Source organism: Anneissia japonica, unplaced genomic scaffold (genome assembly GCF_011630105.1).
Source record: "Anneissia japonica isolate Jap-2015-1 unplaced genomic scaffold, ASM1163010v1 scaffold1489_len2284818_cov182, whole genome shotgun sequence".
Taxonomy (NCBI): Eukaryota; Metazoa; Echinodermata; class Crinoidea; order Comatulida; family Comatulidae; genus Anneissia; species Anneissia japonica.
This window is the reverse complement of record NW_022698455.1, coordinates 812,400-830,159: the sequence shown is the minus strand read 5'-3', so window position 1 is coordinate 830,159 and position 17,760 is coordinate 812,400. Positions and strand designations below refer to the sequence as shown.

Here is a 17,760-nt window from a genome sequence, read left to right as displayed (position 1 = left end):
GTTTTTGCGGATTTTTTTACATAATGGTTGTAAATGAACTTATGTAAATGAATTGAGTACGTTCATAATGCTTAAAATATCTCTTAATGTTAAAAACAGCAAGCATGTTCATTTAGACAGTTCATGCAATGGAGGAATATGATACCATGATGATAATAAGGGAATATAAAAACAATAGTGATGTTAAATTTTGTTTGAGCTCTAACTATATTATTAATGGTCATTAACGGGACAGTGTTCGTCAATTGTTTGTTCAAAAGTTAGATATAATCTGTAGCACATAAACACAAACACACGTGTCATTCTTTTACGATTTGATTACCTTATCAATACTATTTCCCAAAAACATTATGTATAAAGAAAATAAAAAATAAGCCTGATGTTTAATCATTTAGTGGCCCCCATAAGGGCTAAGGTTTTGATTAATTTTCTTTCTGTACCGGAGTTCACGGAAAGATTTGACGTTTTACGTTATTAGATGACGCATTTAAATAATGTGTTAAAGAGATTTTAACTTCCTGTTTATATGTTCCTAATAATATAGGCCTGTACTACTTAGTATCTCGTCATAACAGAACGGCCTGTATCGTAAGGATATTGCTGTTATTGGTGCTGATGTTGACGATTCCAAGATGTTAAGCTATGGTATGCTAGTATTAACGGCCACCGCTCTTGTTGGCATTCAAGCATGTGAAGGTAGCCAGCTATTGTTCTTACCGAGTTGTTTTAGGTTTAAATTTTCTTATTTTACAGGCCTACAGTGGGTCCAACACCATATTTTTCGAACAACATTTAGATTTCGTTTTTTCTTTAAATTTGTATGTTGCATTGTACTAATTTTCTAAAGCAGACCCAGTCAAATAATTAATGGTATTAAATAGTGCGGATTAAAAGCACACTGATAGGATTTTTACTAAGAGAAGGGTTGTACATAATTGAATGAAAATTGTCGATCGTGGGTTTTTTAAAACTTATAGAGGGTGACCCTTCCCGCGTATCCTAGAATGTCAGCTGATATTCGGGTACCCTAAATAACTTAAATAATGTGATGCTTTATCAGCAAAGACCCATCGCGACGCTTAGGGAGTGAAGATTTTTTTAGTCGTGAGAAATTATTATGTGCTGCGATTTGAACCCAGGACCCAGGAATTGAAAGGCTGCAAGCATCTTAACCACTGAGCTACATCTGAGTCTTCATATGAATATTCTATTAATGACTTGTGAGTAATGTATTGTGTACAATAATATTTACGTTTAAACAAATATTCTCTGTGCTTAATACCGGTCTTAATTAGGCACAACTTGCGACGTGTGTGATTTGCATCGGCCTACGATCATTTGTTAATTAGGACATTGCAAGTACTTTTATTAAGTTAAAACATTACATTAAAAAATACTTCTGAATAAAATATAATGTATTTAAGTTCCGTTGTTATATTTTAGTGTTGTTTAGCTGTTGTATGTATTAAGTTTGCTGATACGACTATCTAGGGACTGGTCTAAAGGATACAAAAACGAAAGATACTTTAATCAGAGATTAATTTTAGGGGCAGATACAGAATTTTCGTTAGAGCTGGTTAGGAGGCGTTACAAAAACTGTTAGACCGTTTAAATCAACACCATGGGAGAAAAGTCCCCTCATTATGCGGACTTGGGTGATAAATTTACCTTTTTCCGAGGTTATAAACGTTTTAATTTAGACCAAAAGTCATAAAAAACATGCATGTCGGTTAAATATTAGGTGCGCTAAAGCTTGTTTATCCCCTCTAAACCCACCCTTGAATTTTTACGGTCTATACCACCTGAACCCCACCATGGTTGGGGTGAGGTACGAAATTGTTATGGCTATGGCACCTCACAATTTTAATGTAGGCCTACCATTTAACGGCCTTGCATCCAAGAATAGGTAGATTTCGCCGCACGGCTTTAACCTTAACTTTAACGTTAGCAACCAACATACAATGCGATAGCTCCGCCCCTTTTGTAAACAAATCGAAATACGCATGCGCAAACCCGTAACTAACGTACGTCGAGCATGTAAAATCCTGAAATTAACGTACTCCGCAACGCAAGATGAATAAATGATGACGTCATCTGTTAACGTTATGGTTAACGTCGTGTGGCGAAAACTGCCTATTATGTAAGTTTGGCCCAATTAGTATAATGGTTTGTTCCAAACTGCAGTATAATTTATACTACTTTAATGTAAAATCAGCCTGATAACATTTAGATATTGATGGCTAAATTTCTCTTAGTTCTTACAATAATTTATCAATTTATCACTAAATCTAACCAAAATGATGTTAAAACTAATTGTCCCAGATGTTGGCCAATAATATATAGGCCTACGGGTCTACAAACGAACTTCAGAATACTAAGAAACCAGTAATTCTTTTATCATTCGACAATGTTAACGAATCCTGTTCAGTATTTTAACATAGAAACAAGTCTTTCTACCACAATCTACTAGTACTTCCTACTAAAAAAACTCATTGTTGTGGATGTAGGAAAATAGGCCTATGTAGTTCTATGGGTCTAAAATTGGCTCAATTTCATGCAACTACATAATTTTGAACTTGAGAATTCCTAAACCAGGTTTCAATGTATTAAGACGGATCCATAAAAATGTGCAACATTCCTATTAATTTTAAATTCTGGTAAGACTCGATTTCTTGGAACAATCCCTTCCGTCTAATTAGGCCTATTAATTGATTACTAATTCAATTGTATAACAAATTTAAATAACGTATATAAGATAAATTGTATAAAATAAAATTAATTGCCTTTCCAATTATTATTTTCATATTTTTTTTATGTTCTCTAGTCAACTATGATTTTAACCATATCGCTCTGCGTGTGACACTTTGAACCTTTATTCGTGTCTCCTTTTGTACTAATACTCTGTTATTATTGTTGAAAATATTACCGAAATCCTGTTCTGTATCAACAGAATCCATCTACTTCATAGTAAAACAGCATAACTTTGAGAATTATTGAATTTCACTATGTTGTGCTGATTTCAACTTGTTCAACACTTTCTTCTTACAGCCAGTCTCCGGAGGAATTGTTTTTTTTTTATTATTGATACGTTGTACAACTGATTTCGTAAGACACAAAAGGAGTGTTTGATAAAAAAAAAAAAAACCTGTTAAATCCTGTTCTGTATCTTAAAACAGAATCAACCTGTCTATACTGCCCCATACTTCAAAGCATAAACATTCTTTTTTACTTTGAGAATTATTAAATTTCACCATGCTGTGCTGATTTTGGCTTGTTGAACACCCTCTTCTTACAGCCAGGCTCCGGGAGAAAAATTTATATGCTGTACAACTGATTTCGCTAAGACACAAATGGGGAGTTAGACGAAAAACTTGGAAACGGTTAAAGACATACGCATTTTTGAATATTTAAAAACTGAGGGAAATGAAAGTAACAACCCTTTTCCATCCCTCAGTGTTTAAATATTTAAAATTTGTATCTCATTAAACACTCTTTTGTGTCTTAAAAAAATCAGCTATTCAAAAAAGCAAAAGATTTGATGTCTGTAGAGTAGAGCAATGTTCTATAACGGATTGATTGATAGACATATAGCCACTTAGAACCACTTTCAGCTCTGGATTACAACCTACGCATCTGAGAATGGAAAGTTTGAAAATTAACCAACTAAAAGCTTACAAGATTATCAGTTTTACAAACACGTTATGTCTTTCAGAAACCCAAGTTGAACTGGAAGTTTTTTCAAATCGATCTGTTTTAGTACAATTTGAGATAATTCCAGGTATTGACAGGTCAAGAATTCCTACTAATGATACACAACCACAAAAATACAGGTTTCATGCATTACTAGTGGTAAGTATGAATATTAGCTCAAACTAAATTTTCTACTATAAGACAATTTGATTCAAGGTAAATTATTAGTCTTTCTTTTTCAACTAACAGAAACACAACCCCGACCAGGACGTCGTTGCCTGTCTACCACCAGCCTAGCCATAGACTTACGTCTCTCGAATTAGGCCCAATTACTCAAACCGTGTCGCTTAAAACAAATAAATATAAAATCACTAACAGACCCCAGAATGCGGGAAAGTGCATTCCCAGGCCTCTGGGAAACAAAGAAAACAGTATTTATTAATATTGTCCCTTCCTCTTAGATTTACTGTATTATCGTTCAGTTAATTAATATTTAGGCATTTTTAATGTGTTTATTTTGTTTAACATTATTTCAGAACTCCACGATGTATGAAAACGCAACAGCTGGATCGTGGAAAACTTGTGTAAGTAAAGTGTGTGCTACAGTATCATTATACTGATTTTGAGTAAGCAATAAATGTTTGTTACGAATTACCGCCCAAACGACTGAACAGATCGGAAAAAAAATATATTGTAGCACCACACTTTTAGGCGTCTTACCATTAAAGGCATTTTTGAGTTTAACTTTATTAAAGTGTGGTAAAATAACATTTTTACACTAACACAAATCTACAAACAATTAAACGAGGAGTTGTCACACTACAAAAGAACACACGCCGCCATAATTCATTATTCAAATCACATACGTTAGTTAGTACATAGACTTGCTACAAGTCCCTTTGTATGTTTTCACTCATTCTGGACAGTGTTTAAAAAGTATTTTGATGTTAATTATTGACATTTTCATTTATTTTGTTCTCCTTCTCTTTTGGAGGATAAAATTGTTATTAGTACTCTTATAATAATAAGACAGACTTTACTTTCTGTTATTTCCCAGGTTGGAAGTTGTCCTCCGGGTGACGTCTGTAAAGGATTTTTCATTCCCGGTAAGCATAGAAGTAAAATCATTTTCAGTTATCATCTCTGATTTAAACTGTTAGTCATTATTTCGCCCATGTTAATATATAAACTTCCAAATGGTGTTGATGGGCTTCTCCCTGCTCATGCAGATGCATAAACCTCGAAATTGGCTTGTAATCAATTTTCGAAAGTAAAATGTTTGTAATTCAGCGAAGCTTTCGATCCGTGTTTTATTTTTTAGTAATTTTTTGGATTGTAAAATGAGGCATGTTTATTAGAAAAATACATTTTAAAGGATTTACATTTTAGGAAAGAAAGTTAGTCTATAATGACCTCATCTATAGGAGAAATCCACTTTGATTGATTGATTGATTGATTGATTGATTGATTGACTTAATTATCGGCACCTTAGAGCAGGCTTAAAAAAATAAAACTAGGCCTACAGAGAGCAAATTGATTTGACGTCTGTAATAGCAATATTATATAATTATAGACAGCTCATAATTATAGGCCGAATGCTCTATAGACTGATTGTGGCAATGTAAACCTGAATTAAAACTTATGCATCTTAGATTGGAAAGCTGGAAAATTAACCAACCATTACAGTTTACAAGATCAGTTTTACAAACGCATTATGTCTTTCAGGAACACAAGTTGAAGTGCTAGTTTTCATAAATCCATCTGCTTTAGTAAATTTTGAACCATTTCCAGCTTGTTTGGAAAGTCGTACGGTCGGGGTAAGAGATTTGACAAATGATACACAACCAGAAAAATGCGCATTACAAGGAATACAAAGGGTAAGTATGAGCATTAGCTCAAACTGACCCTTCACCTATTTGCTATTAATTCAAGGTAATGCTTAGTCTTTCATTTTCAACTTAATAAAAATCCCGACCAGGACGTTGTTGTCTGCCTAGCCATGGACTCGCGTCTCTCACATTAGGCGAGTATTGACAACTGCGAGACAACGATGCATGCAAGCCCTACCCTCGTGACCACGCAATTCATGCGAGGAAGGACGAAGTATAGCGGAAGTATTGTACCAAAAGTGCGAGGTACCTTAAAACACGCTACAAGTCCGTAAAAGTGACAATGACAATATTTTAATATAAATTATGATGTTCATATGACCTTCTTATCGAGTAATACTAAAATCAAACCATTTCCTTCAATCAAAAAGTGACTTAATTCAACCCGGCCCGATCATATCCATGGTTAATCATGAGTCTAATATGAGCCGCGACAAGGCCTCGCCAACTCGAAGCCAACAGGAACAGGAGAGGGCGACCGACGAAGAGAGGCGGGTTGAATATAGGAATCGTACCCACCTGCAGGTTTAATCACGTTCGATAATAATTGATGTTATTGTTCTTAGATTTATAATGATAGATTAATAAATAGATAATAAATGAAGATAATTAAAATAGTATGGCATACTATGGTTATTGAAATATCTTGTGTAAGTCATTTCAATAACCATAACGTGCAGTATAGGTTGATGCAACAGGTGCAACATATATCGAAAATAGTATGGGGTTAATGTATACTTTAGTTAAGATACGATAAGATAAACGATAAGATAAGATAAAAATGAGATATATGAAAAAGCATAAGAAATGAAAAGGAAAGGAAAAAAAATAAAGTAAAAAGAAAAATCAAGGAAATAAAGAAAAAGAAGAAAGATAGGAAACATTATAAGGGTAATCAAAAGCTAAAGAAATAATGCCTAAGGAAGTATTAGAAAGAAAGCGGAAAGGGAAAAAAAATATAAGGATAAAGTGAAGGATAAAGTGAGACCAAATAAAGAAAAGGTTGGTAAATAGGAATCATGGAAAGTTAAGGAAACACGGAATGAAATTGAAAGAGAATATAAGTAAATATACGGTAAGATAATATTAAAAAAGAAAACAAAAAAACAAAGAACTTGAAAATGAAATATAGTGTAAGCTAATATTTGATAAGGCTGAGACGGTAAGTTTTCTTAAAAACCGAAAGGTCGACTGATTACTCTCAGATAAGATAGTATAATACATACTCCAAATATCGAAATGCACGCCATCGTGTCGGGATTCAATATTTCGACATTAATTATGTCATCTACTTTTGTCGCCTACTTTTGTCTTTTCTCTAAAGTTCTCCTTTAGTTTTGCACAGTTGAAGCTTGTCAACTACTCTGATAGTCAATGACAACCACTTGTTCTGTCGATTTCAGAACGGTTAAGAACTTTATCATTATTTATTATTGAGGATAACCATAACCACAACTTGTGAACTTATCAGTACAGACTCCCTAAAAATGGCATAAAAATAAAAATAAAAATAAAAATGGAAAGGTAGGCCTGCCTACCTTTCCCATAATTTCACCACACCCTGAATGCATTGATTTGTTGTAATTTGATTGGTAATCATACCTTTGTTTTTATATTATCTGGCATTATTAGATAATTAAGTAAAATTTATATATAAATACAATAATTATAATATACCGCATTTATTCTAATAAGCACCCATGGGCGTTATTGTTCAGTTGATTTTTGAATCACTAACAGACCTCTCAGAATGCGGGAAAGTGCCTCTGGGACCTCTGGGAAACAAACAAAAAAGTATTTAATAATCTTGCCCCTGTGTTTATTAATATTGCCTCTGTGAAACAAAGAAAACAATATTTATTAATATTTTCCCTGCTCTTAGATTTGTGTATTATCGTTCAATTAATTAATATTTAGGCATTTTAATGTGTTTATTTTGTTTAACATTATTACAGAACTCCACGATGTATGAAAACGCATTAGTTGGATCGGTGGAAGCTTGTGTAAGTAAGAAAATGTGTGCTACAGTATTATAATTATACTAATTTTGAGTAAGCAATAAATGTTTGTTACGATTTACCGCTCAGACAACTGCACAAATCTCAAGAAAATATATCGTAGCACAACCCTCTTATCATTAAGGAAATTTTTGAGTTGAACTCTACTAAAATATCGAAAAATAAAATTTTTACACTAACAAAAATTTAAAACTATTGAACGAGGAGTTGTCACTACAAAAGAACACACGCCGCAAGAATTCATTCATTATTTAAATTACTTTAGTAAACGTTTTATAGGTGGTACATGGGATTGCCACAAGTCCAGTATTATTTTTTGGTCATTCTGGACAGTATTTTGATGTTTAATATTGTTATTTTGATTTATTTTGTAATGCTTCTATTTTGGAGGATACAGTTATTGGTATCTTTATTAAGCTTATTTCAAAGCATACAATCACAGTAGTATAACCCAATCGTCAAATAACGTCTAGGATGCGAAACCTACCCGTCTGAAAAACTGTAACAACATAAATCATCAAAGTCTCCATCTAACGAAGTGAATATAATTCCATATTTCAGTTTAATTGAGGGAAAATAATGATTTTACTCTCTTTATTTACTAGACCTTTAGCTTTTTTGAGCACATTGCATTGTTTACGCATTCACGCATCATGAGGTTTGACTCACTATAAGGCCATGTGAAAAAAAGCGGTTGATCGTCCCCTCCTTACATAAACAATCACCCGACCATTTTTTTGCCAAAACTCACGAAAATAATATTGTCTTTTTTCCCATAATTCAACTTCGGCTAGGTCTATGTTGTTTTTTTTTTTGTTTTTTTTGTGTAATTATTTTGTCTTTCATTTGTTTGTAGAAAGAGTTGTTAGAGCGTATAGATTCCACCTGATCAAACATTACATCAAGTTGAAATGATCAACAACTCTATTATTTTACATGGCCTTTTCTATGTGATTAGCTGTCCCTCTCCTAATTAATCACTTTGTGACAGCGAGGCTCAGACCGTACGACCTATAGAGCCCTGTAGTACGGTATATGTTATAATAGTTGCAGCATAAGTGTCTAATAATCTATGTAGAAAATTCCTATTCCGATCTACAATACTATCTTCAACATGTCACAAATATATCATTTCTAAAAGAAATTTTATTTATTTTTATTAAAACTAATCGCAATGTTTAACATACTAGAGGCTAAGTACCCTCTAGTACTTATAATACTGAAAAACTATACGGCAGACAAGAAGGCATATTGTAGTTAAGTTGTAGATAAGCATAACCTTGAGCTGTAATTCCTGGCCCCGAAACCTTGACTCAGAAGTACCGGGTTGGTGTCCGGCGGGGGATAGTTTTCCACCAAAGTTTTAACTGCTTTATTTTGTTGTACTGTGATGGTTACTTTTGTTGTTGTTATTGTAATATGTGTTTGCAGGACCATATTGTAAAACAGCGGTAAGATCTCGCCTGTATATGTTATCCTGCCTAAAGATGTTTTAAATAAATTCAGTTTTACTTTCTGTTGTTTCCTAGGTTGGACGTTGCCCTCCGGATGCCAGGGAATTCTGTAAAGGCTTTCTTAACATTTCCGGTAAGAATGGAAGTAGTGAAATGATCGTCAGATATCATCTGAGGCTTGTGTTGTAGGCCTATATATTTCAGGCCTATATAAATTTCATTTAAACTTTTAGTTTAAGTAAAATGTCTGTAAATCAGCAAAACTTTCGATCTGTTTTTCATTTTATAGTTTATAATATTTTGGATGATTGTAAAATAAGATTTTTAAAGGTCTTTATGGACTTACCCACAGGCAGCATATGAAATATATTTTTGTTTTTGAAATTGCAGAGGCTATAACGTTACCAGCTACCACAACAGCAGAATATGTTGAAGAACTAATGATGGCGACGACGACGACAGCAAGTACTTCCCCCTATTATCAAACGACCCCATCGCCGACTCATGTGAAACACTCTTTGATATATATAAGGATAGCTATATATATTGGTGTGTGTGTGTTAGTGTGTTTATTATTAATTTTTGTACTAAACCGGCTGACAATACGCCCCAAAAAAGATATTGTGCACACTTATGTGAAAACGAGTCAAGAAGTATTGGTAAATGAACCTTAAAATAATATATATAATAAAAATGGTCTGAGCATTAGCTTACTTAGCTAATATGTCAGTTGAAAAGATTGGCAGAAAAAAAGTAATATGCTTTTGTTTTATATGCATTCCGGGAGGGGGAAATGAATGAACTTTATCAACAGAGGTCCGACAACTTTCAGCGGTGGAAAAAAGGGTTCAGGGTTCGTGCCTCGGGTTCCAAAAAAAAAACTGGGAAATTTTGGAATATTATGAGCTGTTCTGAAATCATGGAAGCTGATGCTGATGCTAATCCAGACCATCCATCGGTATCTTTCCTTTCCAGACTCATCTATTTCAAATTCCTGAATGCTTGACAATAATTCGAATTCGACCCCTTTTGGTGTTTAGTTTTAATGTCAAATAATAATATTATACGTTGTGATTTTTATGTTCGTAATGTGTTTGCACTGTACAGTATATTCATAATGCGTACATTCAAGAGTAAATATTTTGAAGTTACCTGCATTCAGTAACGTAAAATAGTATTGTATTTAATCAGTGCGTTTGGAATATATATATATATATATATATATATATATATACATATATATTAAAAATGACTTTTAAAAGAGAATCCGTTTATAGACAATGATATAAAAAATAACATGTACATATGGAAACAACTATGTCGTTATATATGAGGAAGACGTTCCACATTCGCTCATAATTCGCTTTGTTTAATTTAGACTTTTGTGTATTTTGACTCTATCATGGTTGTGCCAGATATCAATAAAAGTTATTGGACTATTATTGTTTGGTTTTAATTTAGGATCTGAAATGCAACTCAGCATTGTCATGTACTGAGATTGAAGTTGTCAAGCAAGAGTAGTTGTTAACAAGCACTGAAAATTAACACACTTGAATTCTCTTTGTGTCCGTATCCCATTAGAACTTAGCAGTTTAAAGATATGGAGCTTAGCTTATGACGCAAAAGAACATCAGAAATGGACCTAATGACGCAAAAGAACTTCAGAAATGGACCAATGAAAACACTTCATGAAATAACACAAATCATATGCAATGATCGACGAACCACAAAAATAACTGACTAGCAAAAAATGAAAAACAAACAACGTACAAAGACTTCGAAGAAATAGTCCTCAACAGAGGCAACCCAAGTAGAAATAGAAACTAACAATCTTTGCTGCAGTTCATTCGTCAACATGTTCTGTCTTCAGTCTAATCTGCTCTTTTATCTTTTATTGTTTACTCAGCAAAGACGATATATGCTGCATCTGCTGCATTTACCTATTTATTCCTGTTAGGGTTGATGGGGGTTTTTTTTTGTGTTTATTGAATATCTGTTTTAGACACTTCGACTCTTAATACAATAACATTATTAAAGTACGATGTTCTGTGTACTCACTATAAGTATATTTCTTCAATATAACTAATGTAATGTTATCGGTCAACTTTATGGTCGTGAGGTGGTTCGATCTGGTTGTATACGGTTTATCGGTTTGTATCTGAGACTGACTGGAAGAAAACATGGCTACGTTATCGGCAAAGTCGAAATCGTGAAGGTTTTGTATCATTCTCCATCTAAAGCTACATTCATATCGGATTTGAACTGGAATTTAAAGCCCCATTCCCGGCAAAATTTCACTAAAAATTGACTTTTTTTAGAAAATATGCATTTGCATTACTCCAATTATTATAAATCATGGAAAAATATTGACATGAATTTTAGTTTTACGCAAAAGAATAAAAAAAATGAGAAATACAGACTATTTCTCATAAAATATTACCATTTTCTCGACGAATTCATCGTTACTAAGCAAATTCAGAGGTTGTAGATCGCATCCACTGGAATACTCTCGCTTTTATGTATACTTTATACAGTCAATAAAGTGCGCCCTCTCTAATGAGATTAGTTTTTGTACTTCGCATCTCGCACAATGCGGTCGTTCGGTTAGGCTGAGATATGTTTGTTTAAGTGTCAAAATCTCAGTCAGAATCAGTTTTTTTAACAAATTTGAAATAATTCCTGTGAAATATCATATTCACAAGTGTCAATACTAGCAACGGAAAATATCATGTCGGCCGTTTTTATGTGTGATAACAGAACCTAAATCGAGGTAAGGCTAGGCCTAGCCTAGCAGCGTTGGATAGGCTAATGTTTTCGGCGCCTACGATATTTCTTCTCACGAACTATCGCAAAATCAACATGAAAAATTCATCCGCATTTTTTGTAAAATTTTTTGTGTGGAACACAAAAAAAATCAAATTTCAGTCTTATTTTACATTTTTTTCATTCTTAGGAATGTCTAAATTCAGTTAAACTAGCAATTCCGTATTATATTTATAAATCATTATAACATTATACAAAAATTAGATTTTTCTTAAAAACTGAAATGTTGCCGGGAATGGGGCTTTAATTTTTGAAACTGGGGACTTCCCAACATGTTTAAAGACTGCAATTCTTGTCCCTGTCTTAAGGAGAGCAAGCCAAACCATAAGAATGGATTACTGAACGGATCATGTTTCAGAGACTTTTAATTTGCAAATTATTTTTCCTGATGAAAAAATCACAAAGTCTCCATTAAAAAATACATTTCTTTGCAATAATTTGTAATTTTCATTCTACACTGAATATTTTAAGAACTGAAATGATAGTCATTTTAGGTTCAATTTCATTGATTATTTGTTTATTTTCATTTTAATATTTTTAACGAAGATTAAAAAATAAATTCAAAGCATCCCTTTTTTTCTTGCTTACTGTCATTCAAGATAGTTAAGTATCCTCTCTGTAACAGGGTTCTCAAACTTCTGTTGTTTTTGTTGATGTTGCTGCTTCACAGAAGGATTGGAGTGGGATGGAAGAGGATCGTCTTGCTGATCATCACTGGGTGTATGGCTTGACTTATAGCGACTGATTGTAGAAACTTTCATTGTCTTCAGCATTTTCTTCAGCATTATTGGAGTTGCATGTACTCCAGTAGATCAAATTAATTCAGAATGCATGTTACTGTAGTATTCGTTGTGGGTGTATGGTTTGGTTTGACACCATAATAAAAACCATAAAACGCCTTGTCAAGTTGCTTTCTTTATTCATCACCAACAATAAGAATATATTATAAGAAAAGAATCGGCAAGGAAAGAAACTGGAACAACCAACATGTTCCATCAAACCAATCAGTTTCAATTAAACTTCACATATTGCCATAATTATTCTATTATAACGTTATCTCTGCCAGTGTTACTGTACTGTGTAAATTTACATTTAACCTCAGTTAAGTTTTACACCAAAGCAAGCTTATGTGCTTGTTAAGTTGTTATCGGGTCTAACTAAATGCTTACCAACCAGAACGGACACATTAATATTTGCCACTTGAGAAACACAGTAATGCTAACCAGCAGTTACTGCCACTGATACTGTTAACAGCTACCGCCTAAAATATTGGATAATGTATACATATTAATAATTATAACTTAACACGATCCGGTGGACTACAGTATATTATAGGCGCAGCCATTTTTGTTATTGTTAGGACGCCCTCAACATCCAAGGTTTTCCCAACTTATGTTTCGTACGGAAAAAAACCGCACCCGATCATCTATTTTCTCGATTTCGGAGTTCTTGAGTATTGTACCACTCGTGCGAATAAGCACCCCCACTCCCGTTTGAATAAAAAAAAAATCAGTCATACAGTACAGTACACCACCGACTTAATTTTCTGTTGATTTTCCTGTTCAGTGACAAAACATTTAAAAAAAGAAGATATTTATACAGTCTTTATAGAGTAATTGATACATTAAAATAATAAATAATAGTGTAGGTAATTTACCGGTTGTGAAGATTAAAACAAACTCGTTTATAGAACGAGAATTCAATAAATTAATATTTTGATTGTTGTTATTTATATTTATCGTCCTCCATAGTAACTGTACTCGATTTCACATCGTTACCGGTACTCAATCTTAACCATGGTTAGGGCTGAGGTACCTTTAGATGCCCAGACACTTTTATGTAGTAAAATTTATCACCACATCACCATTATATAGTCAAAATGAAGCGCCAACAAATTTCTCAATTATAATCAAATGTATCATCATTTTATTTCATTTTATTCAGGAATTAAATCACATATAACTTGAATAAAAAACAAAAACAAAACACAAATAGATGATTAAGAATAATAAATGAGACATAATTCCTAGGGTAAACCAAGAAAGTATTAAAATATATTTAAAAAAAACTTATTTCTATTATTAGAGCCCATCACATCACCATTAATAATAATAAACATAGTGTACATTTGTATAATAATGATAATAATAATAATAATAATAATAATAATTGCGCTTGAAGTGTAAACTAGTAGCTCGATCAAAGACTTCCTTCACCCCTAAGGGTCCCTTCGTGTCTGTGCTACCCGGTAACCCGGTACAAGCAGCTCTCGTCGCCCACCACAGGAACTGTCTATACCATGTACACCGGGTGTCTATAAAACGAAGACCCAAGACCCAAAAACGAACACCCCTATTTTTTCTCTTGTATTTTGATCATAATACACCAAGCTGTCACAAAATCAAAATTACGAATTTTTTTGGGCGTATGTTTGTGAAATTTTCAAGGGTCTTCGTTTTAGTGACGACACCTTATATGGGTGTCTACAAACCGAAGACGGAAGACCCGAAAAACGAAGACTTCCAATTATTTCTCAATTATCTTATTGAAAATATTTCAAAATCATCATAAAACAGTTGCCAGGTACCTACTTCATTATTTTATCGGAATAAAATGAGGAATATCAAGAAATGCTTAAGGGTCTTCGTTTTATAGACACCCTATAAGGGTGTCTACAAAACGAAGACCGAAGACCAGAAAAACGAAGACCCACATTTTTTCTCTCAAAATCGGGATGAAAATAATGTTTTTAAATCACTTCATAGCATGCGCCCTTTTAGCACATGATTGCCCTAATCTGAGTCAATTTAATTATTTACTCTTTAGGCCTATTTCAGTTCCAAAGCGGCAACCAAATTGTTGTGCGTCCACGGCTGGTGGCAGAGCGCGTCTTGGCGATGATACTACCTTCTACGCGAAAGTAAGGCTTGGAATAGCGGCACGCGTATGTTGGGGCCTACAAAAACCTTGAATGGTTCATTCATAAACTTGTTCCATGTAAACCGTATCAAAGCTGAATAGTGATGCATATGTGCAGCATCGGTCATTTGGTAGTGACACCAACATAGGATGGATGAGATAATTAAAGGTCTTCGTTTTATAGACACCCTATATGACCGAAGACCCGAAAAACCTGATAAAATAAGGAAATAGGTACTTGGCAACTGTTTTATGATGATTTTGAAATACTTTCAATAAGATAATTGAGAAATAATTGGAGGTCTTCGTTTTTCGGGTCTTCGGTCTTCGTTTTATAGACACTCATATAGGGTGTCTATTAAACGAAGACCCTTGAAAATTTCACAAACAGACGCCTAGCGTATTATCATCAAAATGAAAGAGAAAAATTGGGGTCTTCGTTTTTGGGTCTTCTGTCTTCGGTCTTCGGTTTATAGACACCCCATGTACACCGGGGCATCCGCCTACTCGTCTCGAATGATATACTGGGGTTCTTGATAGTGCACATTAACCATTGTGTACACTGGGCCTACGGTTTATAGTCCTTATCCGAGAAGACTTATTCTACCACCCAGAACCATAGAGGAGTTTGTTGAAACAGCGCCGATGTTATGGCTGTAGGTTATAGTCAAAATGAAGCGCCATTAAATTCTCACAATCTTTTATCAGCGATTTCCGGCAACCATAGAGATCTGATTAATATGTGTAATGTACCATAGCAAATAAAACTTAAAAACAATTGTCTTTGATATACCTTACATACTTCATAGCCTAAGTTCACAACATTTGGGGAATAGTACCTCTAGATTGCTGGAAATGACACTCTTACATAGTAAACATTATCATCGATCTAATTAATCGCTGTGATGTACCATATAGAACATTGCAGTAACTTAATTGTCATTGATGTACTTACTTTATTTTACCTACTTCATGTGCCGAAAACCTTATCTTTACACACTTTTCTCGTATTTCTCAAAGTTATAATAAAGGCACGCGCATTAGAGTCGTGTATTACAGGTAACTCAGATGTTTGTGAGCAGAGATACCGGTATGTTGCTATAAAAATATGATGTGCTTTGACTGTACAGCTCTCTTTCATTAAAACCAGGTCAATTATGCAGGTCATTTTAACAATTTTCAGGTATCTCCTTGACTTATGAAATCACATTGGGGACGAAAAGTGAGGGGCACCAATCCTCCTTAAGACTACGTGGGGGGACGTGACCCCTGCCCCCACCCGGTCCCCGTCCCCTATTATCTGCAGCCTTTTGAGAATGTATTGAATATAAAATTTGTGATGTTATCATACATCATTATTTATTTCACCAGTAAAACAAAAAAAAGTAGTAGTGGCCGGATTGGCCACAGGCAACCTAATGTTACTATTACAGTGCTCTCCTGGCAGTACATGCAGTCAAAAAATACATAATACATTCGTGTATATTAAAATACAGTTCGCCCTCCAATTCGAGACAACATTTGGGACCTGGAAATTGGAGTGATTTCGGGTTTAGTCTCCACTAGAAGATTAAATCAGTGTTAAAAGATTGTTGTTTGGTCCTTTGAAAAAGTTGCCTCCAATTTGAGATTGATTACAGTATTGGCATTTCAACTGTGTATTCTTTGATGTATTTTTAACAAAAAAAAAACTTAAAAAGTTAATCAGTAACCTAAAAAAATGTTTAAACTCAATCAAACACGGCTCGTGTAAAGGTAAAAGGTCGGAGCTTCCAGGGACTTGAGAAGAGGAAAAGGAGAGCTTAAGGGAAATATGATTACTACTTGGAAATTTCCTCTAGTACCAGGATATACGAGGTTGTTTACACTTTAAGGGGCTAGGATGCATGAGCAAAATATTAAAGAGTTGGTTTTTCATTAGTGTAGATTTTTTATATATATATATATATACTTGTTTTAATGTTTATTTATTCATTAGTTTATTTTTGTATAAATAAAATTATAATTAGAATTTAATAGAAAAAAATTAACAGCCAAAAGGTTTTAAACTACTGTGTTCATTTCAACTCCTTTTAATATATTTTCCTTTTAGTTTCTACTATTCATACGATTTACTTTTTATATTTTTTTAATTGACAGAATGTAACAGAAGTAAACGATTGCCTGAACTGAGTTACACATCACTTTATATACAAAACAGATATCATAAATAACATAATTTTTGGATAAAATGGGTAAATACTGTGGTCCGGTAATTAATCTTGCACAGGAGCCTGCCATCACTGCTACACAGCTGCCTCCTCCTCCTCATCATCATTGTCATCTTTATCATAATTATTAATTTTCCATAGTAATGTAGGTAAAACTATTAATGCAGAGTGTATTTATTCACATAATATAGACGCCAGAATGCAGGAAAGTGCATTCCATTTCATTTATTTGTCTCATAAAAACAGCTAAATATGCGATTCACATGAAGACGGAGAGACTGGAGTCAAAAAAGAGATCTAAATTTACCATCAAATGGATTACCTAACAAAAGGACGGAGACAATATAACACAAATATAAATATATATCATAACCGTAATCATAATCATAATTTCATAATTTCGAAGGATCTATAATACTAAAATAAAATACAAAGAAGCCCTCTCCCCTTCATGTCTAAAATTACTTTCCAGCGACAGAACCTTCACAACTACGCTATTTTTCATCACGACCACGCCCAACCTTGGAATCCATCTGTGCGATATCAGGGTCAACTCTTGATCCGCACCTGGCTCCATAAATTACAAATTTACAAGCAACGATAGAAATTAGCAATTCCTAAAATATTGACGAAAATCCAATTAAAAATGTTAACAGGCAAAATAAGTGAATGCATCGTATAACACTTATTATGAATGTTTTAGGCCTACACTACGTCTATACCAGGATATAGAGTATAAATTTAATTTACAGTATAA

At 33.7% G+C, this 17,760-nt stretch overlaps 1 protein-coding gene across 1 annotated transcript; it reads left to right on the top strand.

The window, feature by feature from the left end:
- The first annotated feature begins 565 nt into the window (after positions 1 to 565).
- On the top strand, positions 566 to 9,922 carry LOC117102529. The gene is made up of 8 exons (XM_033242813.1): positions 566 to 696; positions 3,713 to 3,849; positions 4,227 to 4,274; positions 4,748 to 4,796; positions 5,416 to 5,567; positions 7,535 to 7,582; positions 9,127 to 9,184; positions 9,442 to 9,922. The coding sequence occupies exons 1-8, from the start codon at positions 633 to 635 to the stop codon at positions 9,723 to 9,725; spliced, it is 840 nt and encodes a 279-aa protein (XP_033098704.1). The 5' UTR covers positions 566 to 632; the 3' UTR covers positions 9,726 to 9,922.
- The last annotated feature ends 7,838 nt before the right edge of the window (positions 9,923 to 17,760 follow it).